The sequence below is a fragment of the Aotus nancymaae genome, unplaced genomic scaffold, assembly GCF_030222135.1.
Source record: "Aotus nancymaae isolate 86718 unplaced genomic scaffold, 86718_ANA_hifiasm-v0.15.2.pri h1tg000041l, whole genome shotgun sequence".
Lineage (NCBI taxonomy): Eukaryota > Metazoa > Chordata > Mammalia > Primates > Aotidae > Aotus > Aotus nancymaae.
Window position 1 is genome coordinate 35,552,414 of NW_026988455.1, and position 24,072 is coordinate 35,576,485.

Genomic DNA, 24,072 nt, shown 5'->3' on the forward strand with positions numbered 1-24,072 from the left:
CACTGATACCATCCTATCATGTTAGCCAAAGAATTAGGCAACCACATGTTTCTGGGCCATACTAACCCATTCATAAAAATATTTTGAGATGATAAAAGAAATATTTTACTGAATTGTTTTGGGTTATTTATTTCATCCTTATTTCCCCCAAATGTAGACTTCAGTAGCATAACACACTGAAAATTTGTTCAGATTCTGTCTGATGTGCTGATATGTGCATTGTTGGTTTACTAGCTAGAGCAAGTCTTCCTGGGACATTATCAAGGTATTTAGGGTTTCCCAACTCAGTTGTGTCATCCAAGCCTGCTTTCTGTTTAGTCCCTTACCTCTGCATCCCCACAGTGCCATTCCGTTTCTCTTTATCCAAAGTGTCCTGCAGTTTGGCCAGGTCACTATTTATTTATCAACTATAAGATCAGAAAGTGGACAAGTGTAACAAAGGAAGCTGACATCCAAACACACTTTGCTCTTGTGAACAGCTCTTCTATGGGTTTTCAAAATGCTGTTTCAGGATGAGCAGTGGCTTATATTCAGCAAGTTAGGTAGTATCACAAACTGAGCTGACTTTAAGGAAAAGACCCATTGGGAAATTGATGTTTGATTTTTGTAAAAGTAGAATTGTTTTCTAAGTTCAGAAAGGCCAATCTTAGAAATATCAAACCTGTTTTAATCTTATTTCAAGCATTTTCCTGATAACTTCTTTGAAACACTCAAAATGACAAGTTAGTAAGAAACATTAAAATCATGGTGAATGTCTTCAGTATATAAAGACTGCCTACAAATGTATAACAAAACATTAAGAGCAAAAAAATGTGAGCAGACTGATTTTCATGAACAAGAAGACAGCAGCAGACAATTCTGAAAAAGAGAAAATACGTTTTAGTAAGTAATCTGTTAGAAGATCTTCAACCTCACTGCTGCTCAAAGAAATTCCAATCAAGACAGCAAGCTGTCATTTTTTTCACCCTGTGTGTCATTTCATGCCACATGTAATTTGATATGAAAAAGATTATAAAAGGGTAGATCTCCCACTTAAGAGGAAACAATCAAACAAGTAAGTTCACGCATCACTACGAGATGATAAGTTAGTTCACCCTCTGTGGAAAGCTATTTGGTAGCCTGTAACCAAGAGTCTTAAAATTTGCAATATGCTTTGATATGCTGTTACATAGAAAATTTCAACCATGAAAATTTCTGTGTACAAGTTGTAAAATTATAGTGCTATTTATAATAGTACCCAAAAAACTAAATATTTTACAATAGAAGTACAGTTAAGCCCACTATAACTTTACTTAAGAATTTGACCAAAAAAAAAAAAAGAATGCTTAGATTATAATGTTAAGAGCAAAATACAGAACATAAGATTTTACATCTAGGGGTCCACAGTCCTTTAAATCTGCACTCATATAGTAGCTGCAGACCCTATGTAACTTTAAATTTTAATTTTAGTTAAAATTGAAGTTAAATAAATTTAAAAATCTTTTTTTAGTTGCATTAGCCACATTTTATGTGCTCAGTAGCCACATGTAGCTAGTGGCTTCTGAGTTAGACAACAACAGTACAAAAATGGCTTTTCATTATCTCATAAAGTTATTTTGGATGTACTGATATAAAGTAATCTCCAAAATTATGCATAGCTCTCAAAGACTAGAAGAAAACAAAGATTAACAAAAATAAAATAGATTTATGTGGGCAGTTCAACCATGGGATTTTTTTTCTTTTCCTGTTATTTTTAAATGTTCTATCATGACCACATATTAATTTTATAAAAGAAAAATTAAACTTTATTTCAAATTTTTTTTTAAATGTAGAAATTAATACAAGTAGAGCTTGGGGGAAAACCAATTAAATTTTTTTTTTTTTTTTTTTTTTGAGATGGAGTTCTGCTCTTGTTGCCCAGGCTGGAGTGCAATGGCATGATCTCAGCTCAATGCAACCTCCGCCTCCCAGGTTCAAGCAATTTTCCTGCCACCAATTAAAATTTACTCTGCACAGTTGAGTTCCGTGTGTGTGTGTGTGTGTGTGTGTGTGTGTGTGTGTGTGTGTGTTGTGCTATTAAGATTGTATCCGAATTTCAGAAACTCAGATTCTTAGGGAATGGAGCTCTATTGAATTGGAAAGCAGTCTTGCAGGTGTTTTCACACAACGATGTATACATGCAGATATGTTCTATATGTTACAAATTGAATAAAAACTGACTATAGTATTTTTACATTAAATTTAAAATGACCACACCACCATGTCCTCTGTTTACTCTTCACAATTCCAAACAGATAGGTTACAAATGCATTCTTTTTACCTTCACTTTGTGCACTGGAGCCAACATTAAATGCTCACTGTGCCTCACTAGTGATACTCAAGGAAAAGAAGAAGCACTAGTGTCTACAGGAATAATCTGTATGTCCCTCTTTATTGTGTGCCTTAAGTTCATTTGTGTCTGCTTCTGGCTAAATCTGGCAAAGAGATACTAAGCGGACCTGAGCAAATGAGCTGTTTCTACAAGCAAATGACCTAGGATGCATGGGAACAGATGCCTGTTCAGCCAAGTTGTACCTTTATGCTCTTGACACAGTGCTAATGGGTCCATTGAAGTTCAGAATTAGAGTCCACCCATTCAAGTAGCCACTTACTATAGGTCTGTCTAGTTGTCTCATTGGCTCTTTTGATGGTTGGCTTGCTGCAACATCTCAAGGCCACTGTTGGTTATTGCTGAAATACTGTTTTACATGAATAGGGACGTAACCCAAGGAGTTGGAAAAGATTGGGATGCTGAGTAAGTTATTGTTCTGACTAAAGTGTGAAGGTAAATCTGTATCTTAATTATGCAAAAAAGGAATGCCTTTTCCAATAGCTTGTGGGAAACAAATTACAGCCATCAACTTAGACAAGTTCGAAAAGTAGGAAGCATTAATCATCATGAGATGCAGGCTGGAAGGAATGCCTATTACACCAGGTAAGGGCAATTACCCAGATACTTAGTAGAGGGAAATGTCACTTAAAATGTCACTTACAATGACAGTGACAACACATAGGATTTGAGTTTGCAGTGCGATAGAGCAATTTGTAAAAGGCAGTGGTGGCAGTTGCTTTGGCCATCAGACATTACATCAGAGAGCAAGAAGAGGGAGGTCTCTCTTGAGCTGCTAGTGCCACAAGATGATAGCACAGAATAATGGATGTGGACAGAGTACCGGAAGGAGGAGGGAAAATTCAATGAATTGAAAAGTCAGTGTCATGAATACACAAAGCGTTAAATTCCTGACTGTCAGTAAGTAACCCTTATGAGAAGAGGAAAGGAATTTATATGTGTAAATTAAGGATAGATTTCAGATCCTTGACATCTAAGCATAAAGTAAAACATAAGCATAAAGTGTGACACATAGGATAATTAATTGCTAAGTAGAAAAATCAATGGGCTGTGAGTAGACTTTGAAAGGAGGTGGTTGGTCACTTGACTGAACTGAAATACTAGAAAGCACTAATCCATTCATCTCTGTTAGTCCTACTTCCGTAAGTTCTAAGACCATAGGCTTTCACAATGGAAAAGGTTATACTTTTGTCTTGTTTCCTGTCACTCACGTTCTGGCTCTCCGCTCTCCTTTGTCTCTCCTTGATCCCCAGTCTCTGATTCTGTCTTCCTTTTTTCCTCCTCCACTTTTCTCCTACAACACACTCTGGTTTGCACCACTTCACATTACAAGGGCCTCACATGTGACCACATCTCATTGCTTAGGAACCTCAGACCTGCAGGTAATAGGCAAATATCTTCCATTTCTTTTCTTCTCTAAACATCCTATGCAAGTAGAATACATTGATGCATATGCAGAAACTATAATATTAAAATCTTCAGGAAGCCTAGAGAGTATGCCAAATTTGATCTCAAATAATCACTTGCAAAGGTTTGCAAAGACTAAGAAAATTATCAAGGAAATAATATCTATCCAGCTGAGTTTGACGTTCTTAACATTTCCATCCTGGCTGTGTGATTTGAATAGCAGAAGTGTAATGGCTAGGAACCTGTCTTTAATTATTTCTTACTCCACCTACTCCATTTGTATATTGTATCTCTTGTTTTCTTGGTTTCCTCGGGGGTTGAGCATATTGGGCATCTTTAGAGATTTTGAAGATTCTCCCCTTTAACGAGTGGAGAAGCTTAGGAAGAAACGTTCTCTATGTGAGGGAAATTGGCAGAAACCTGATGCCTCTCCAGTTTTCAATAAATCAGATGTGCCTGGATTTGATGACATGAATAAATTAACTATGTGCAGTTCCAGGGACTGGAAAGATTCACTGGGTTTACAGTTTGGTCAGAGATTTGAGAGAAGCAAATTGCCTCACCATGAGGTTCTTTATGTAGCCATTTTGCCATCAGTGATAGAGGCTACTGTGTGCTCAGGCCACAGCTAGGGGCTTGGCATGCATTATCTCATCTATCCTCACAAACCCTGGGAGATACATGAGGAAATCAAGGCTCAGAGATACTTAGCTGCTTGCCCAAGGACACGGCGAGTATCTGAAACAGGGTCATGTTTCCACTGAGGTCCCTAGCTCAGCCCTGGGCCACATTGCCATGTCAGCGTCCTCTCCTTGCCAGATAACCTGGAGCACATTTCCATACAGCAGATTCTCATGTGAATTCTTACACTTTTTTCCTCTTTCCACCTCCCTCCCTAACAGCAGGAGTTTGGCATAAAATGTATTTTGAATTCTCACAGCATTGACACCAGATAGGACACATAACAATGTGATCCTGCTGGAGATACAAAGTCAAACACAGCAAACTTTTCCCTAAACAATCAAAGGAGGAAAGAAATATGCAGAAGACCAGGCTTGTAAATTTTTTTTCATACAGCTTTGGAGTTATTTGTCTTCTCGGTTGTTGCATTTATTTACCCAGTAGACACAGACAAATGAGATAAACACCTGAGAGAGTATGTTCAGATTTTTCAAATTCTTCAATATTTGATAAGCTACAAATTATAATATTGATTCCATTTTTTTTTTTTTTTTTTTTTGAGACAGTGTCTCTCTGTTGCCCAGGGTGGAGTGCAGTGCCGCGATCTCGGCTCACTGCAACCTCCACCTCCCGGATTCAAGCGATTCTCCTGCCTCAGCTTCCTGAGTAACTGGGACTACAGGCACGTGCCACCATGCCAGGCTGATTTTTGTATTTTTAGTAAAGACAGGTTTCACCATGTTGGCCAGGCTGGCCTCAAACTCCTGACCTTATGATCTGCCTGCCTCGTCCTCACAGAGTGCTGGGATTATAGGCATGAGCCGCCGCACCTGGCCAGTTGATTCAAATTTTACATTATGGGTCGTTACATAGAAAGTAAATCAACTGGTCTTGCTTTTTAAAAGTAGTAATGACCTTTAATAAAGTAATCTATAAGGTGTTCTTAGTGAGCTATGTCTGAGAAGAACTGGTGAAGCTTGTTATAGCAATTAAAAATGGAGAGTATAGGTTTGGAATGTCTTGTTTAAAAAAGAGAGTGAAGAGTGTTTTTAAAATAGTCTTGTATGAATTCTGGAGCATAAAATTCCTGTATCCTGACAGTCTCTTTTTCTTGTCAATTTCATAACCAGAAATGGTGCCAATGAAAATGATACCTGGTATTAGCATGATTCGTCACGTGCAGTGTATGGAATGAGGCCCTGTGAGCTACTAGGTATAAAAATTTAGAGTGTAGATGTGTCCAGACTTAACCTATAACTCTCAAAATCTGGGTTTAAAATATCATAAGGCATCATAAACTATGTGCTTTTCCCTTCTACTGAGCAGTCGACTGTATAGACATGCTCGTGTATTCATTGTGTCTGTATATCCGGACTTCACTCATTTAAGTAGAGGGCAAGATGGCTCTGGCCTGCTTTTTTAGCAGAAAGCTTAGAGGACACAGAATCAGTCACCTGACTGGCTCCTAACATTAATTAGTGAGTCTATGGATCACTCAAGGTCACTCAGCACCCTATATGTTTCCCTGAGACTCAAGAGCATCTGTACCCTGGAAAGCTTCATCCCAGTTTCTCTGGGATCCATCCTACCTCAGGTCAGCTGAGAACAACTCATAGATGACTGTCAGGCCCTCAATGATGATTGACATGAATGCCCTCATGCATGCTTATTTATTTCTTAACTGTCCTGTTTGCATTTAAGGGTGCATTTTAGACCTTTTGGGAAACGTAATTCAATGTGGTCTATCAGTGTATTGATGGGAGAAAAAAAATACCACCAGGGAGAAAGACAGGTGGATAACTTGTATCAGGTAAAAGAATTAACGGTCTCAGTCTGATTTTGTCTTTGCTCAGAAAGTAAATGCATTTTGTGAGAATATGTTCTTATTGTCAAGATAATGAGGAGTTGCAGAAGTTACTAAAATGGATGCCCAAATCTCTAGTTTGATGCTGACTTTTGACAGAGGGAAGCACCAATTTAGCAGAGAGGGATAAGGAAAGACAGCCTGCTGAGCAAATTTTGACTTTGATGACAACAGGGATACAAAGTGTATAGACATGAACGATTGTCCCTTTAGGCCCTTTGGTAATTTCTATGCAGAGATTTGTGCCAGACAATAGCCTGAAGAAAGCCAGCTTCCAGTTGGGGTCTTGGGCCGTGTCCACTGGAGCCAACCTTTTCCTTAATCAAAGGGATGTTTACTCTCTTTTCCTCCTTGCAAGCACTCATTCATCTATAAAGAATCAGTTTGAAACTACCTTTGCTTTTCAACTTTCCCTCATCTATGCACTGTCAAACCTTTCCTTCCTGTGTCACCCCAGCCTCCCTTACTTACCACTGCTTTGGGCCCACCATGTGGGCCTGTAATGATGCATTGCATGCTTGTCTTCTCAGTCTTCCAAGACAAGGGCTGTGTCTGCAGCATGCTCATGGCCAGCATCTCACAAGCTCTCATATGTATCTACCAAACCACTGGCAAACTAGGGATAGAACACCTGTGCTGGGGATGGGAGGAAGGAGCAAGCCCAATGGGGCTCTGGGAATAACTGCTTGGGGAAGTTGGGTTGACCTGGATATTGAAGGATTAGAAGTGGGGACAGCATTGCAGGCCACAGGTCAGGAACGAACATGCATTCATGTGGCAGTGGTGACATGAAATTTGTTTATCAGGAAAATAGACCATTTGTACATGGGCTCAGATTAAAGACAGTGCTAAGTTGTGAATGCCAGACTGGAACTTGTAGCTTCACCCTGTAGGCAGCCTTGCTCAATTACATGTTAACAGGGAAATGCATAAAAAGGAATTATGTTCAGGATATCAGAGATCTTGAGAACTGATTTGAGATGTTAAATATTAGAGGTTTAAGACCCTTTGCTGATGGCTCAAATAGGGCTTTCTCTGATGACGGGTCGTGGTAGAACACTCGGGTCACACCATCCTGATTGCAATTACAAAGCAGGGAGCAGGTACTCTGTCCTTCCTCCTCAGGGCCAAGGATTGGGGTGAATGCTTCCCAGTTTAGTGGTCTACCCTTTGGCTGGTTCCAGCCCATGGGAGGAGTGACTTATCTATCAGTGTGGTCTAGGTGAGTATGACATTTCCATGGCCTCCTGTACTTGAAGCAGGTGACTGCACAGAGACCAACTAGAACACATACCATGGACACTCGCTTACAGCCTGTCCTCAGCCTTTGTGGCCTCTGTGGTCCTCCCTTCTCTATGGAAGTGGAGCTCAGGCCGGATCTACTTCTGGCAGCCCACCCTGTCCCTGCTCTCCCTGGTCCAGCTCTCTTACCTGCACCAAAGCCACCATTCATTGGGAGAGCCAGTTGTTTCCAGCTCAAGAGGAGTGGTGTGTGAGGACAACTAGCAGTTAGAACCCTCCTAGAGCCCCACACAGAGTCCAGGTCCAACCTGTTAATGAGGAACCCTGTGTTTGGGATAGTAAAACCTTTACTAGTATCCTGCCCAATGTGGTGGCTCACACCTATAATCCCAGCACTTTGGGAGACTGAGGCAGTCAGATCACTTGAGGTCAGGAGTTCATGACCAACTTGGCCAACATGGTAAAACCCTGTCTCTACTGAAAATACAAAACTTAGCCAGGTGTGGTGGCGGGCACCTGTAGTCTCAGCTACTAGGGAGGCTGAGGCAGGAGTATCGCTTGAACCCGGGAGGCAGAGGTTGCAGTGAGCTGAGATCGTGCCACTGCACTCCAGCCTAGACAAAGACGCCATCTTTGTGGGGGAGAAGAAAACCTTTACTAGTATCCTCTTTGTACATTTCCCAACTGGTTAAAACCCCAAGATAAAGAGGGCGTGGTTAGCACCAACCCCCAGACTGCCTTTAAACCCGTCTTCAGAGTCAACAAAACCTCCTTGTTTTTTATTATGGGTCATAGACATGGCTAGTACATTGATCCCTCTTGAAACATCATGCTCTGACAGATTACTGCAAAGCAGGTGCCATAAAGTCTCCAGGGACGTGCTGTTCCCTCACAGATTTCAATTTTTACTGAACAAAGTGGATTATGCCTCACACTCTGCACGTTCCACTACCTTATGAGTCATTGTGAAAATCTCATTTAGTCCATTTAGGATTTAGTCCAGGGCTTTGATATGGAGCATGTTGGTTTGTTCTCCTATAAAGGAAAAATAAAGGCATAAGGAATTTTTACTATGGAGTGGAAAACATATAGCATAGCATAAAGAATCTTAACTGGGAAAGAAAAAAAAAAGTCTGCACAGGATCAGAGATGCAGCTGTTGTGTGTTGACTTGCACTTCTTATCATGAAAATGGGATAGAATGTCTCCTCTCTCGTCCCGGGCTCAGCAAGCTTTGTGCACCTTCCAGCAAAGTACAGTCTTGTTAGAAATGCAGGCCCTTGGGCTCCACCCCATGCTGAAGTGGAAGGCTTGTTTTAAGAAGACCCCCATGTGATTCTTAGTGAGTGACACTAATGCTGGAGAAGCCCATCTTCAGAACAGTGCTTCACAAAGTTGAGTGTGCATTCAAATCACCTGGAGGGCTTGTAAAAAGCAGATTCCTGGAGTCCCCCCTCAGAGATTCAATTTGGCAGGCTTGGTTGAAAGCTGATCTCATCTGCCAGTTATCTGCCCATTTTAGCATTCCCCTGAGCTAGAAACGCAGACTTCAGTCCACATGGCACCTGGTGAATGAAGATATGTCCTTGAGCAGCCCCAGACTGCATACATGGGTGAGCTTCAGTGGGACCTGCCTCAGAGCAGCCCCAGTGCAGCAGCACTGGGTGCAGACGGCCAATACCCTGGGCAAGTTGTCTCTGGAACACAGTGCTGGGCTCAGTCACTCTCCTGGCCACTGCCCTGCAGGCTGGCACAAGGCCCTCTCCCAGCAGACTCCTTGTGCAGGCTGGCACAAGGCCCTCTCCCAGGGCCTGGGGCTCCAGTCCAGTCTGGAAATTGTTAATCAGAGAGACATGGTGTAACTTCTATATCAGTGCAAAGTCAGGCTCACCTTCCCTGTCTCTGCCCATGATCTAGTCACTTCCCCTTGGAGGTCCCTAGTCAGAAAAGGCTCAACTAGGGCCCCTTCCCTTGGGAGCCCATCACACCCCTTTGCAAAGAATGCTAAATATACTAAGGCTTTCTAACGGAGACTTGCTGGGTTGGTGCCCAGGTGTACATGCCTTTAGATGGGGCTCCTCTAAAGATCACAGCATGACTTTCTAGAATTTCTCTAGCTGTAAGTAACAGGAGAAAAACAAAAAAAAAAACCCTCACTCTCCCATCGGGGATATCACTATCTAAACACCAGTCAAGGGTTATGCAGAGGAGCAATACGTGGCCTTCGTAACTCTTAACTGTGAAATTCAGGGAGCATCCTACCACAGGCAGGCAAAAGCTGAGCACAAGGTGTTCACACGGCCAGTCTATTCAGTCATTCTCATTCACTTCCTTGTATAAGTTTGGAGGGAGGATATATCCAGGTTTACCAACTGGAAGTATTTTGTATAATAAAAACCAGAAAAACACAACCCCAACTAGCTGAAAAAATTCCTGACAAATCCAAAGGCATGACCAAGCTTAGCTGTGGTTGGGGCAAGCGGTTAAAACCCAGGTGAGCAGGGCCCGATATCCTTTTCACTCACTTTTCAAGATGGCTGCTAAAAGCTCCTGAGGCTCCATGATTCCTCTTCCACACACTTCATGAAAGCAAGGTTCTCTGTTCAGAGTTCCTAGCAAAAGTCCTCAAGTTAATTGGCCTAGTTGAGATGCTTAGCTAAACTGATTTCCACAAATGAGGGGAGGGAAGCTCTAAGTGACTTGGGCCTGGATCAGAGCCCAGCCCCAAGCCAGCTCGGGGAACTAGGATGCTGTGGTGTAAGACACCCCTTAGCAGTGGAGGTGGGCACGATCCCAGGCAGCCCTCTCCATTGCTACAAACCCAGTCATAACATGGAGAACTAAGAAGCGAGGTTGGAAAGTGTGTGCAGGATGAAGTGTACTCATATATCATGGCTTTTATCTCCTGTGAAAAGGAGAATTCCCAAATCTGCTGCCTTCATCTGTAACCCAAGTGTGGGAATGATTTAGAGAGGTGAGTCTGGGGGGGAAAGAATGGTAAGGAGAGACGAAAGAAGCTCTGAGGCCCTCTAGCTTTTGGCTGATAGTATGTTTTTTTCAGAGGAATGATTTGACTCAGGAACAGCCTCAAATAGCATCTTCATTTATAGTAGCAAGCTGACTAATTTCCTTGAGAATCCATTTAGGGTTTCTGTTACCAAGGTAGGCTTGAAAGTGTAGCTTCAGGTGAGAACACTTACTCACAGATGCTGAAAGTGAGAAATACTATATTTTTATCTCCACATAATTACTATGTGTATCTTCACAATTCTATATTAATAGTATAGTGAAACATAGGGAGAAAGAATGTACTCATGAACAGGAAATGTATGATCTTACATTTTCCATGTGTTTATAAAGGAAGGGTGTGTGTGGGGGTAGAGTAATGACTCTAGAAAACATCTAGAAATATAGATAGGCTTTTGGCCAAGAAGTGACTGTTTTGATTGTTTAGAATAGAGTTGATTGTGAGGCCCCAAATAAAGATAGCTTAAGAAATACAAAATGAAGCCTGATATCTAGTCCTTAGTTCAGATCTCAAGTGTTTAGTCATGAATGAATGGTTTTTGGTGGGAATTTATGACAGTGTGCCAGATTCACATGATTTTCTAGGCTTTCAGTTATTTTCTCTTTCAACCACAAGAGCTATTTTAGCCAATTTTTATTATTATTACTCTCTTCTGCTTGTCAGCCTGAAAGTTTGCATAATGAAAACAGCCAATGTGTGTCATGAATCATTCACGTATAAATCCTGACAAATCCAACACAGGGCTACAAAAACTGGATGTATATAAAAGATGGGTTGGACTTATGAACACAGTTCACAAATTAAATAATCACACAATTTACTCCTTATTTTTTCTGATGATTTTTTTTTTCAGAACCGAATGGAGGAAAGCAAGGCTCTCTTTAGAACAATTATCACATATCCCTGGTTCCAGAACTCCTCGGTGATTCTGTTCTTAAACAAGAAAGATCTTCTAGAGGAGAAAATCATGTATTCCCATCTAGTTGACTACTTCCCAGAATATGATGGTAAGTCAGTACTCATGCAACAGCTCAGTGAATAGATTTTGTCTCCAGACAACAGTGTGGGAGTTAATGCACTACAGCATACCGTTACTGCCCTTGCCCTGTGCAGCCTGCGTGTTGGGACTGATACAGTAGAAATTATTGTTTGCCCTGTCTTTTAATGACACGAAACATTTCATTCCTTAATATGCTAAAAGTCATAGAAAAAGAAACTCATCTGCTTTGAAATAGATCAGAAGAAGGAACAATCGAGCAGTTTTGACCAATTATTTGTCAGCTGTTACCGTCCCCTCTCTCTCTGTTTCATCTGGTTACAGTCCACCTCTGCCTCTCCTTTCTCTGGGGAGAGAACACAGTTTTGAAGTCAAGAGCCCACCACTGAAATCAGTCTACCCAGGTTCAGATCCCAGTTCTGACACTTCCTATTTGTAGAACTACCATCAAGTTACTTGATTTTTCTGGGCTTTAGGACCAAACTCATGGGATTGTTTTGTATACTGTAGTATGTAACATATGTGTACATTTAGCATGATGCCTGACACATAGGACACATAGTGAATACTCAGGAAATACTTCCTTTTTTAAAACTTCATAGCCCAGTGAAGTCCCACCATCCTTAGTAATAGTAACCCAGTTTTAAGCTCTTTGTACAGCACTTAGAATTTATAGCACTCTCTTTACTACTACTATGGCTTTGCATTATTCGCTTTGTTCTTAGAAAAGGATCTTACCCTCCCCAACTAGACTGTGAAATCCTAGACAACTAGACACCCAACCCATTCTGAGAAACACTTGGTGACTGGTAACAAAATGCAGCCACTCTGTTAAACAAGTGAGAGTCACAACTACTGCCCTAGAAGAGCTGATGTGACCAGGTGTGGTTATTCACACCTGTAGTCCCAGCACTGGGAGACGAAAGTGAGAGGATCACTTGAGCACAGGAGTTCAAGCCCAGCCTGGGCAATGTAACGAGACCTCTTTATACAAAAAATGAGGCAGGAGGTCAAGGCTGCAGTGAGCCGTGATCATGCCACTGTACTTCCGCCTGAGTGATAGGGGTGAAACCCTGTCTCAAAAATAAAAAACAAAAGTTTATTTGGCAAGATAATCACATCTTCCCTTATGGCCCACTACCTGGCTTTATGAATAAAGTTTTATCGAGACATAGCCACACCCATTCATTATACACTGTCTATAGCTGCTTTCATACCACAACAGCAGAATTGGGTAATTGTGACAGAGATAGAATAGTTGCAAAGCCTAAAATACTCTCTAGCCCTTTATAGAGAAAATTTGCCAAGCCATGGTCTACATAGTAGTTAAGAGCACAAGCTCTGAAAAGTTCCACTTTGCCACTCACCGGCTTTGTTGCCTCAAGACAAATTGATTACTTAGTTTATCCTGGTCAAAAAAGACATGAATGGAGTCATATGTAGATCACGTAGCAGAAACCCAAAAGTCTCTACCCTAGCAGTGATGTAACAACAAGAGAAGAGACTATTTTTAAAATTACATATGGTTATCAACATATGATATCCAGGACGGATATCAGTTCCAGTGTTTTTGTACTTCCTAAAAGCTCCCTAAAAAAGGAATTACTTTAAAAACCAAGGTTAAATTTAGCTTTATAGCTTTCTATGATGATACAAACACATCAGGTTTGGAGGTTTAGTCATCTTTTCATCCCACATGGATGTGGTCCAGTGCTGGCTTGTGAAGGGGAACTGTAACGTGTTAAATGAATTGAAGTTCCCTTCTCAAATACATACAAGATGCTGAAGGTTGGTGAATTGAAAATATATAAACATTTGGGGATGTTCCCAGATGTTAGAAATGGTATCCTTTTTTGTTAGCAGTGTGTTCATAGCCTCTCTTCAAGTTCATTTTCCTTTGTGCTTTACTGTTCTTTTAAAAACACTTTCTCAGTCTAAACAGTGTTTTCTCTTTCATTCACTCCTTTTAATTTGCACTAGCCTGGAAACAAATCATCAGTGCCTGAGACTGCACTTCTCAGTGTTGCTCAGGAAACTATGGAATGAGGTGACTGTGTGTGTAGTTAACTTGCTTTCCCACCTCAACAGGCTTCAAACACATCTACCTGAATACAGTAGGCATGAAGCATCTGGCTTAGATCTAAACACACTTGCCTCACACACACACACACATTCTTAATTTTTCTTGAAACTTGGTAAGAATCAGCGTGTGAGAAATTGCCACACCATACATAGCACCCCATCTTGTGGGCCGACATATTTTCATGATGTTCCTGCATAATGGAGCATGCAGAACAGATAGAGCATGGTGCCCATGGAGCTGAACTCCTCTGAGGGGTTCATTCAAGCTTCTCAGATGCAGCAGACCTAGCCACACTTCCCAGTGATTGATTTTTCTGCCATAAAAGAGTCTGTGATCAGTGTTTGCAATGCTGTTTTTTTTTGATGTCCATACCATCTTCCTAATCTCTTCACATACCTCCTTTCTCTAATAATTTCTCCAGATTCCCCACTACTACAAGCATTTTCTTTCCAACATGTGCCCATTGTGAATATCTTTAAATCTGAAGATTTTCTTTTTCTGTTACTTTACCCCATTGTACACATAATACACAGAAGAAACTTGGGCCATGGAAAAAGAAAAAAGGACACTGATTGATTTTGTTACTTACAAAGCCAGTGTCATTTCAGTCATTACATAAAACTCCAAGCCCTTGTAAGATGAGCAAAGACTGAAAAAATTGAGGCCCACTCTGCAGTGATGTTTTTGTAAAAGCATGTTTATAGTATTATAAATTTCACGCTTCCACATTTCTGTACTTACAAGGTCTTAATCATAATGAATACCATTTCTGTATTTCTCTTCAAGAAAGGAAATTACCATTTCCACATGGACTTGAATTGCAAGATTGTTCATAGAGACTGTGGAATTCTACTCCTGCTGTGATGGCTGTAATTATTTCTTTATAGTGTATGTTTATTCAAATAACAATTTATGCTTAAAAATATAACACCTTTCAAGTGCACTTTAGTGAACTTGGATCTAGTTCTTATATTCTGTAGGGTAAATTAAAAAAAAAAAGTTATAGTCCCTTCTTTCCCAAATAGAGTAAGTACAAAATCATATAGAAGTTCATTCATAAGCCAGAAATATAATGTTCTTTTTATGAAATAAGAGACTTCTCCAGCTCTGGCAATCTGTTAGTTTCTGGTTTCAAATATTTTTTATTACTTCTCTGGAATTAATAAGTTAATGGTACATTGAAAAAGATGGAACATTAATTTCATATATATATATATATATTTGCTTGTATATTTTACATACTGTTTTTGGTTGTACTTTTTAATCAAATATGATGCCAGGCATCTTAGTCATTAAAAAAAATTGAATTCTGGCACCTACATCAAAAATTCAAACATTACTTTTTTTAATTGTACAAATGAGGTTAATCTGTTTGTTTTCATAACTCTTTCCTCCCAACTTCTGGCATTATCGGATATAAGCTCTATAAGAGTAATCTCCAATTTATAAACAGGTTGGTTTGAGAATAATTCAAGTCAGCTGTCTAAAACTCAGGGAGTTTGTTAGAAATGGTAGTCAAGCCCTTGTTAGAGTTCTCCAAGATCTCTTTATCCCTGGTAGCAGGTAACAAGAATATTGATAGAAAAAAAACCTGCCAGGTACGGTGGCTGATGCCTGTAATCTCAGCACTTTGGGAGGCCGAGGCGGGTGGATCCCTTGAGGCCAGGAATTTGAGACCAGCCTGGCCAATATGGTGAAACCCCATATCTACTAAAAATACAAAAATTAGCCAGGCATGGTTGGCTGGCGCCTGTAGTCCCAGCTACACAGGAAGCTGAAGCAGGAGAATCACTTGAACCCGGGAGGCAGAGGTTGCATTGACTTGAGATTACACCACTGCACTCCAGCCTGGGCAACAGAGCTACACTCCATCTCCAAAAAAAAAAAGTTCTTATACACCTAACTGGAAAAAAAAATGGGAGGAAATGCATATATAAAGTGACACAAAGACAAATATATGATAGGTGTCCAATACTTGAAAGACTTGAAAGGTGATGTTGTTTTGATGTTATTAATTTGTAATAAGTTTTAAATTAATGTATGTATCAGGACCTATTAAATACACTTTTAAAACATCTTTGAGATTATTTACCTACCATGTAATTCACTTAAAGTATACAACTCGGTGGGTTTTGATATATTACATTATTAATTTTTTAAATTATGATAAAATTTGCCATATTTACATTTTTAAATGCACAGTTCACTGGCATTAATTACACTCACAATACTGTGCAGCCATCACCAGTATTTTCAAAGTGTTTTCACCACCTTATTTAAGCAACAACACCCCATTTCCTTCCTCCCTCTAACCCTTGGGAACCTCTAATCTACTTTCTGTCTTTGTAAATTTACTTATTCTAAGTACCTCATATGTGTGTAAGTATACAATATTTGTTATTTTATGTTGGGCTTATTTAGGATAATGTTTTCACAGTTCATGCATATTACAGCATCTATCAGAGCTTTACTCTTTTTATGACTGAATAATATTCTGTTTCTGATATTCTAATATTCCGTTTGGTTCTGTTTGTTTTGTTACTCTATTTATCTGTTGATGGACAGTTAGATTGTGTGTACCTTTTGGCTGTTGTTAACAATGCTGCTATTAAAATTGATGTACATTGCTTCTTGCCCTTTTGACTAAGATCAAGTGTCTATCAGAGCCCCTGCTCTCAGTTCCTTTAGCTGTATACACTGGAGTAGACTAGCTGGGTCGGTCTTATGGTTATTCTATGTTTAGCTTTATGAGGAACCACCGAACTGTTTTCACAGCAGCTGCACGTTTGTACATTCCCACAAACAGTGCACAAGCGTTCAGATCTCTCCACATTCTCTGCAACCCTTGTTATTTCACAGTTTTTATAGGCATTCTAGTAGTTGTGAAGAAGTATCTCATTATGGTTTTGATTTGCATTTTCCTAAATGATTACCAGTGTTGAACATCTTTCCCTGTGCTTATTGACCATTTGTATATCTTCTTTAGAGAAATGTCTGTTCAAGTCTTTTGCCTATTTTTAAATTGGGTTGTTATTGAATTGTAGGAGCTCTTTATATTCTGGATACTAAACCCTTATCAATGACATGATTTGCAAATATTTTCTCCCATTCTATGTGTTGGGTTTTCACTTTCTTAATAATGGCCTTGGCCAGGTGTGGTGGCTCATGCCTGCAATCCCAGCACTTTGTGAGGCTGAGGTGGGAGGATTGCTTCAAGCCAAAAGTTCAAAGACAAGTCTGGATGACATAGACACCATCCTTACAAAAAATTTGAAAATTAGGCATGGAGGCACTTACAGTTCCAGCTACTCAGGAGACTAAGGCAAGAGGATCACTTGAGCCTAGAAGGTTGAGACTGCCGTGAGCCATGATCATGCCACTACACTGTAGCCTGGGTAGCAGCGCAAGACCCTGTCTCAAAAAAAAAAAAAGGTCCTTGGATACACAAAAGTTTTAAATTTTGATGAAGTCCAATTTATTATTTTTCCTTTTGTGAAAAATATGACCTGTGCTGTGGTGTCATATCTAAGAATCCACTGCAGTTAACATTTTTAGTTTATCTTGCTAGATATATATCTATCCTTTTTCACAGTCCTTTTTCAAAGCATCTAGGGGAATACATGAGATTTTTTTTGGAGATCACTCTGTCACCCAGGCTGGAGTGCAGTGGCATGGTCTCGGCTCACTGCAACCTCTGCCTCCCTGGTTCAAACGATTCTTCTGCCTTGGCCTTATAGTTGAGACTGCAAGCATGTGCCACAATGCCCGGCTAATTTTTATAGTTTTAGTAAAGATGGGTTTCATTATGTTGTCCAGGCTGCTCTTGGACTCATGATCCGCCCACCTCAGCCTCCTGAAGTGCTAGGATTACAGGTGTGAGCCACCGCATCCAGCCAAGAGACTCCTTCTTAAATCAGTGTAAGAAAATATAGGCCAGACGCGTGGCTCATGGCTGTAAATCCCAGCACTTTGGGAGGCCAAAGTGGGTGGATCACCTGAGATTAGGAGTTCGAGACAAACCTGGCCAACATGTCAAAACCCCGTCTCTACTAAAAATACCAAAATTAGCTGGTGTGATGGCAGGCACATGTAATCCCAGCTGCTTGGGAGGCTGCAGGAGAATCGCTTGAACCTGGGAGGCAGAGGCTGCAGTGAGCCGAGATCTCATCACTCCACTCCAGCCTGGGCCACAGAGTAAGACTCAATTTCAAAATAAAAAGAAAGAAAATATAAACCAATCGTTCTATCATCACACATGAACTGAATGCTACACAAATGTAGTGTGCTTACAAATACCAGAAGTCTGTGGAAGTGAGACTGCAAAGGCCCATAGTAGACAGACCTGACCTTACAAATAGGAGTTCTATTCTAAGAAAGAGGTCAGTCTGGAAGATGGAAAATGATCCATAATGTTGGGTCATTTGGAGGGCAGATTTACAGGAGAGCCTGAGGCAGCTGTGTCTTTGTGCATATTTATTATATAGCTGAAACCAACATAATTAACTCAGTTGAGCAGAAGTAAGCGATCACTCCCCTGATGAAGAGCCTACATGGTGGCTTCCTATCAGGGAATCAGAGTGAAGGCCAAGCTAAGAAATAAAAGCATTGGTGTTCAAGTCATCTGCTTTCACCTATCCACATTTTGTGAATGTGTGGATGGATGGATGGACAGATGGACAGATGGTCAGTCAGACATACTAGTGTTAGGGAAAATCATTATAACAGATCAAATCTGCAATGCAGATGTAGGCTTCATGAGCAATGACATAATAAATATTTATTGAACAAATGATAATTGAATGCATTAGCAGATTAGGTAACAAAGTGTCCCTCTTGTCTCTTGGTCAAAAGGACCCCAGAGAGATGCCCAGGCAGCCCGAGAATTCATCCTGAAGATGTTCGTGGACCTGAACCCAGACAGTGACAAAATTATCTACTCCCACTTCACGTGCGCCACAGACACCGAGAATATCCGCTTTGTCTTTGCTGCCGTCAAGGACACCATCCTCCAGTTGAACCTGAAGGAGTACAATCTGGTCTAATTGTGCCTCCTAGACACCTGCCCTGCCCTTCCCTGGTGGGCTATTGAAGATACACAAGAGGGACTGTATTTCTGTGGGAAACAATTTGCATAATACTAATTTATTGCCGTCCTGGACTCTGTGTGAGCGTGTCCACAGAGTTTGTAGTAAATATTATGATTTTATTTAAACTATTCAGAGGAAAAACAGGATGCTGAAGTACAGTCCCAGCTCATTTCCTCTCTCTCTTTTTTTTAGGCAAAACCTTGTGACTCAATGTATTTTAAATCCTCAGTCATGCACTCACAAAGATAAGACTTGTTTCTTTCTCTCTCTCTCTTTTTCTTTTCTATGGAGCAAAACAAAGCTGATTTCCCTTTTTTTTTTCCTCCTAATCCATACCTCCCTGATTTTTTTCCCAGGTTAAGACGGCCTTTATCCTAAGTTCCATTCTCAAGTTTTTCTCTCAAATGATACAGTCAGGACACATCATTCGATTTAAGCCATCATCAGCTTAATTTAAGTTTGTAGTTTTTGCTGAAGGATTATATGTACTAATACTGTGGTTTTACATGTATTGCTCTGGATACACACATAGTTTCTTTTTTAATAGATTATACTGTCTTGTCTTACTTTGGACTGGGACAATGAATGCCCATCTAACAGTTACGTGTCATTTCTTTTGGATGTTTACCTTCAGCCATAGCTTGATTGCTCAGAGAAATGTACAGAAGGCAGGGTCAAAGACACACAGGAGTCCTTTCTTTTGAAATGCCACATGCCATTGTCTTTCCACCCTTTGCTTTTTTTCACCCTCTCTTTCAATTGCAGATGCCAAAAAAGATGCCAACAGACACTACATTACCCTAATGGCTGCTACCCAGAACCTTTTTATAGGTTGTTCTTAAATTTTTTTTTTTTTTTTTTTTGGGTTCAAGCTTTTCCTTTCTCTTTTTTCCTTAGTGTTTGGGCCACAATTTTAAAATGACTTTTATTATGGCTGTGTGTTGCCAAAGCTGGCTTTTAGTCAAATAAAATAATAAATAGGAAGAACTTAAAAGCTGGTATCTTAAAATGTGAGAGAGTAAGACTGTGAAGCCTAAAATGAGTGGCTGAGAATGAACCAGAAAAGCCAGTTGCCAAACAGTTGGTAACTGTAAATTCGATTCTGACGGTCCATTCTTTTCTTTGCCTTTAAGATGACATTGTTAGTGTTCATGTCCCATGTTCAGTGTCCAAACTGGCAATGTAGAAAAGTATCCTGTGTGGTTTAACAGGAAATCTCTTTATGTCTCTATCTGAAACCAGTTTCACTCTCAATGGTTCCTTAAGATCAGTTAAGTCTGCCAGGAACACTGGTTGACGGTACTGTTCTAACACCTTTAATTTCCCAAATCTCAAGTTTCTTCTCGTTTACCACGTTTCAAGATCTTGAACTGGTAACTGGTTAGGTTGAACTTAAGAAAGATTTGTGGACTTAACTCAAAAGTAACCTCTCAGTGTTCTATAGAACATGTATTTGTGTAACTGAACCTACTAGGAGAAATGTTTGAAATTCTGTATGTGCAATTTTTCAACAAATGCAAAAAAAAAAAAAATACAGCACATATACTGAGGAGCTTCTGTCAAGCAGCTTCAGTTGAAATTTGATTTAAGAAAATAAATCATGATTGTTTAAAGCTGCTGGGATGTTAGAGTTAGGCCTTGATTACTGGTCTCATTTTAACTATAGTGGTATTTGGCACTAGTCTAAACTTCCATATAAATCACTCTTTTGGAACAAAGGGGGAGGGAGAAAATTAACGGCCTGTTATTTAAGTACCAAAGCCACCAAACAGTAATGAAATGTTCTCATTCTTGATTCTCTTAGCCTCAAACAACACAGGTTACTTTTTTTTTTCCCCCTTGCTCAGAAAGCACCTGTAATTTAACAAACAGACTGCCTGTAGGTATAGTGCAATTACAGATGCTCTAATCATTGTACATACATCTCTCTTGAGATTGCAGCATCCATACTGGCTTTGTAATCATTAATTTTTTGGCAGATTGAATGTGCTGTATTGATATGTATCTATGTAATTGTATTGTATGTCTATAGCTAATTCACATTTTGAATAATGTTATTTTATTTACTTTTTTAAGAGAGGAGAATGTAAATTTGTCAGTTTATTTCTGACTAGGGATATTTTCTTTCCATTTAGAAAAGAAGAAAAAAAACCTTACTGTCGTACAGAGCGGTACTAGCATCGTGCTGTATAAAATCATTTGCACATTCCTGAGTAGAGGTATACTGATTATAAGATCCAAAGGTAATTTCATAGCAAAATACATAAAATCAGTCGGAGCTTTTATACAAACATGGAAACCAACTTTGTAGAACTTTTGCCATTTGATCTAGGATTGGAATATGAGCTTTTATACAATTCATATTCTTATTTGGCAAATGCACAGTTTAGTATTACCTCTCTGATGGCCTTTACTAGAAAGGCAGTTTTAGAAGCTATTGTGATCCATTAAGGAAATGTTTTAACAGCTAGAGACCACTGCTTGCCTGAAAGGGCGTTCATAAATTTGGTGCAGCAAAAAAAAAAAAAAAAAGAAAAGTAAACAACAACATTTGAAGGCCTACAGTGTGTATAGAGAAAACCTCTTCACAAGATCATAAGTGTTACAGTTTTAGGGAATCAAGATATTCTATTTAATAGAACTATAGTAGATGTAGTCAATTCAACCTGATCTCAAAGCTCGAAGAAGCTGAGCAAAACAGGGAAAGATTGTTATATTTGTCTTTATGAAATTGGGATGGAATTTGCTATGCAGAATTAAGGTTTGTGGCTTCACTGTTCCTATAGGGTGCATGACAAGATCCCTTCTCTTGAGAAAGGAAAAAATTGATCACCCTAGCAGCAGTGATGCATAGAAACCTAATTGTAGCCACACTAGTCAATCGAAGCTAAAGGATTTTCTTTTTTGTTTCTTTGGGGTTTTATTGAAGGGGCTAGGGGCGGGATGGGATTCTTTTCAGTTTTGTATAAAAACAAAGTTTACTCATGCTTTATATTATATTGTGATTGCAAGCGTTATAAGCGTGTGCCACTGGCCTCCTATTGTTGATGCTTAGGTATTGGAGGCCTGTGGTGAGTTTTATGGTGACTTGGGCATGTCTTATTCAAAAACAAAAACATAAAACACAGAAACCTTTCTTCAGCATACCAAGGCAAGCAGCCATTTCATGACTCACTTAACACATTGCAGTGTACCAGTTTACAGATGATTTTTCCCTTTTTGCGTGACATGGCAGTTCCAACCCCCAGAGAATTCCTTATTTGTAAATTGGAAGTTTCTACTATGCCTTACAGAGCTTAAATTCAGAAGTTTGTGCCTCATATCTGAAACAAAGGGAAATAACACACCCATTCAAAAGTAAATGAATCTCCTAGAAGTTTTTGGGTTTTGTTTTTAACATTTCCATATAAAGAGCTCTGTTGAATGTCATGTATAGACTGGAAAAAAATCTTAGGAACCTGCATATGTCGTTTACTAGCAGATGACAACTACAAAAGGAATTTGAAGAACATGTGAAACTTGTATTTTTTTTTTGGTAGATTAACTAGCAGGCCTGTTTTAAAAAGGTAATTCAGCTAAAGGGCAATTTACTTTTTTGTACTTCAGACTATCTTGATTGTCAAAGTGTACGAACTGTAATTTTAAAATTTATACTGCCACATGATTGTAAATTTCAGTTGTCTTAAGTTAGGATTTGGTGAAAAGCTATTTATGCTGGATTTGGGTCAAAATGACTTATTTGCAAAAAAAAAATAATAATAATGGGAAGAAAGGGCTGTATAATGAAATACTGCAAGACTCACATATTGGTTGGAAATTTCCCTCAAATCACCTACCAATTACCCTTGATTTCCCTTTGTTTTCAGTTTATCAAAAAGAACGAATGAAATGAAATATAGCAGAATGTTAACCCATATAAAAATAAAGTGTACCCAAATATTGTAATGTATATTGCTGCTCTTATTCAAATTAAATAAGGGTTTAAAACCACTTAATTGGTAATCAACATCTCAATTGATACAAATAAGGTGTGCTTGGTATACATTAATATTTTCTTCCAAAGAGATATCTTTGGTTAGAAATACACACAAAAATTAAAACTAGGAATACTGTATGTTTATCTACATATTTCCAGCATATGTAGCGTTAATAGATCTGTCCTGGTAACTGTGTCTTTGGGATTTCATTTTGGTTCCATCAAATTAGGAAAAGAAATGGCTTAGTTGTATATGATTAGCTAGAGATTCTTGGAGCCAGACACCTGCTGTTTAGTAGATAACTTAGTACAGAGTCTAAACTTGTCATTTGTTTTTCTCACAAAATAGCCATTTCCTGCTGTCTTCCCAATGATCACTGCCCTTTCAATAACACTCTTGCCTCTAGAATCATATGTTCAAAGTATGAATACACACCTAGCACATAGTAGGTGCTCAAATATTAATTTCCTCTTTGCCTTCCTTATCTACCTTGTGTCCTCCATTTTCCCCCATATGATTCCAACCCAATAGCAAATGACATTTACATGTTATGGATACATCTATTGGGTAAAATTGGACCTTGGATAAAGAAATTCTGACTTTTATATAAAAGCTTTTGGTAGACAGAAAAACAGGTATTCATCGGTAGAACATTTTTAAGTTCAGGAAAGAAAGCTGGAATAGTGCTACGTAACTTTGTCCAGGTTACTTTGAAACAAACACATTTTTGGTGGATTTCTTTTCCTCAAAGAATTCTCTAAATGCAACTCCTTGCTGGATTCCTCACCTATCATCATGTTGGAAACCCTTACTAGACCTATGTATTTAGGGAGTTTTGTCAGAAAACATTTTTAACTTGCAGTATTTAAAAGAATCATATTTACTGTTCTTAAAATGTCATTCAAATGCATGTATTGTCTATTGTTTGGGGATGGGAACTAGTTTTGCAAAAAACACCTAATGTTGTATAATAATGCCCCAATGATCTTGCTGGTTAAAAATACAGTATTTTTGGCCATAATTTTGTACCATAGTATTCTTCATTCTTGAGTTTTGCTTCCGTTGAAGTTGCCCGAGCCTCTCAGAATGCTTCGTATTAGCAGGAGTATTGAAATCCATCTTTTCTTCCTAACACACCTTGTTGTGCACATGCATATTCCAAAGTTAACAAAGTAACATATTCCAAAGTAACAAAGTTGCCCTTTTAAAAAACTTGCCTTAATTTAGATTATAGTAAACTGTTTAAAAATTTAAATAACTGTCCAATAAAGACTTGAAAGGAGCCAGCCATCTTCAATCTGAGGCAGTCTTCTAATCAGTAAAAAGAACCCACACATCT

At 39.3% G+C, this 24,072-nt stretch overlaps 1 protein-coding gene across 1 annotated transcript in view; it reads left to right on the plus strand.

The window, feature by feature from the left end:
* The window catches only part of LOC105725245 (guanine nucleotide-binding protein G(q) subunit alpha), a 325,618-nt gene extending 301,864 nt beyond the window's left edge, over window positions 1-23,754 (plus strand). The window contains exons 6-7 of the mRNA XM_021667305.2: window positions 11,443-11,596; window positions 18,521-23,754. Coding sequence (XP_021522980.1) covers window positions 11,443-11,596; window positions 18,521-18,711 — 345 coding nt within the window. The 3' untranslated portion in view covers window positions 18,712-23,754. The remainder of the gene's footprint in view (window positions 1-11,442; window positions 11,597-18,520) is intronic.
* The last annotated feature ends 318 nt before the right edge of the window (window positions 23,755-24,072 follow it).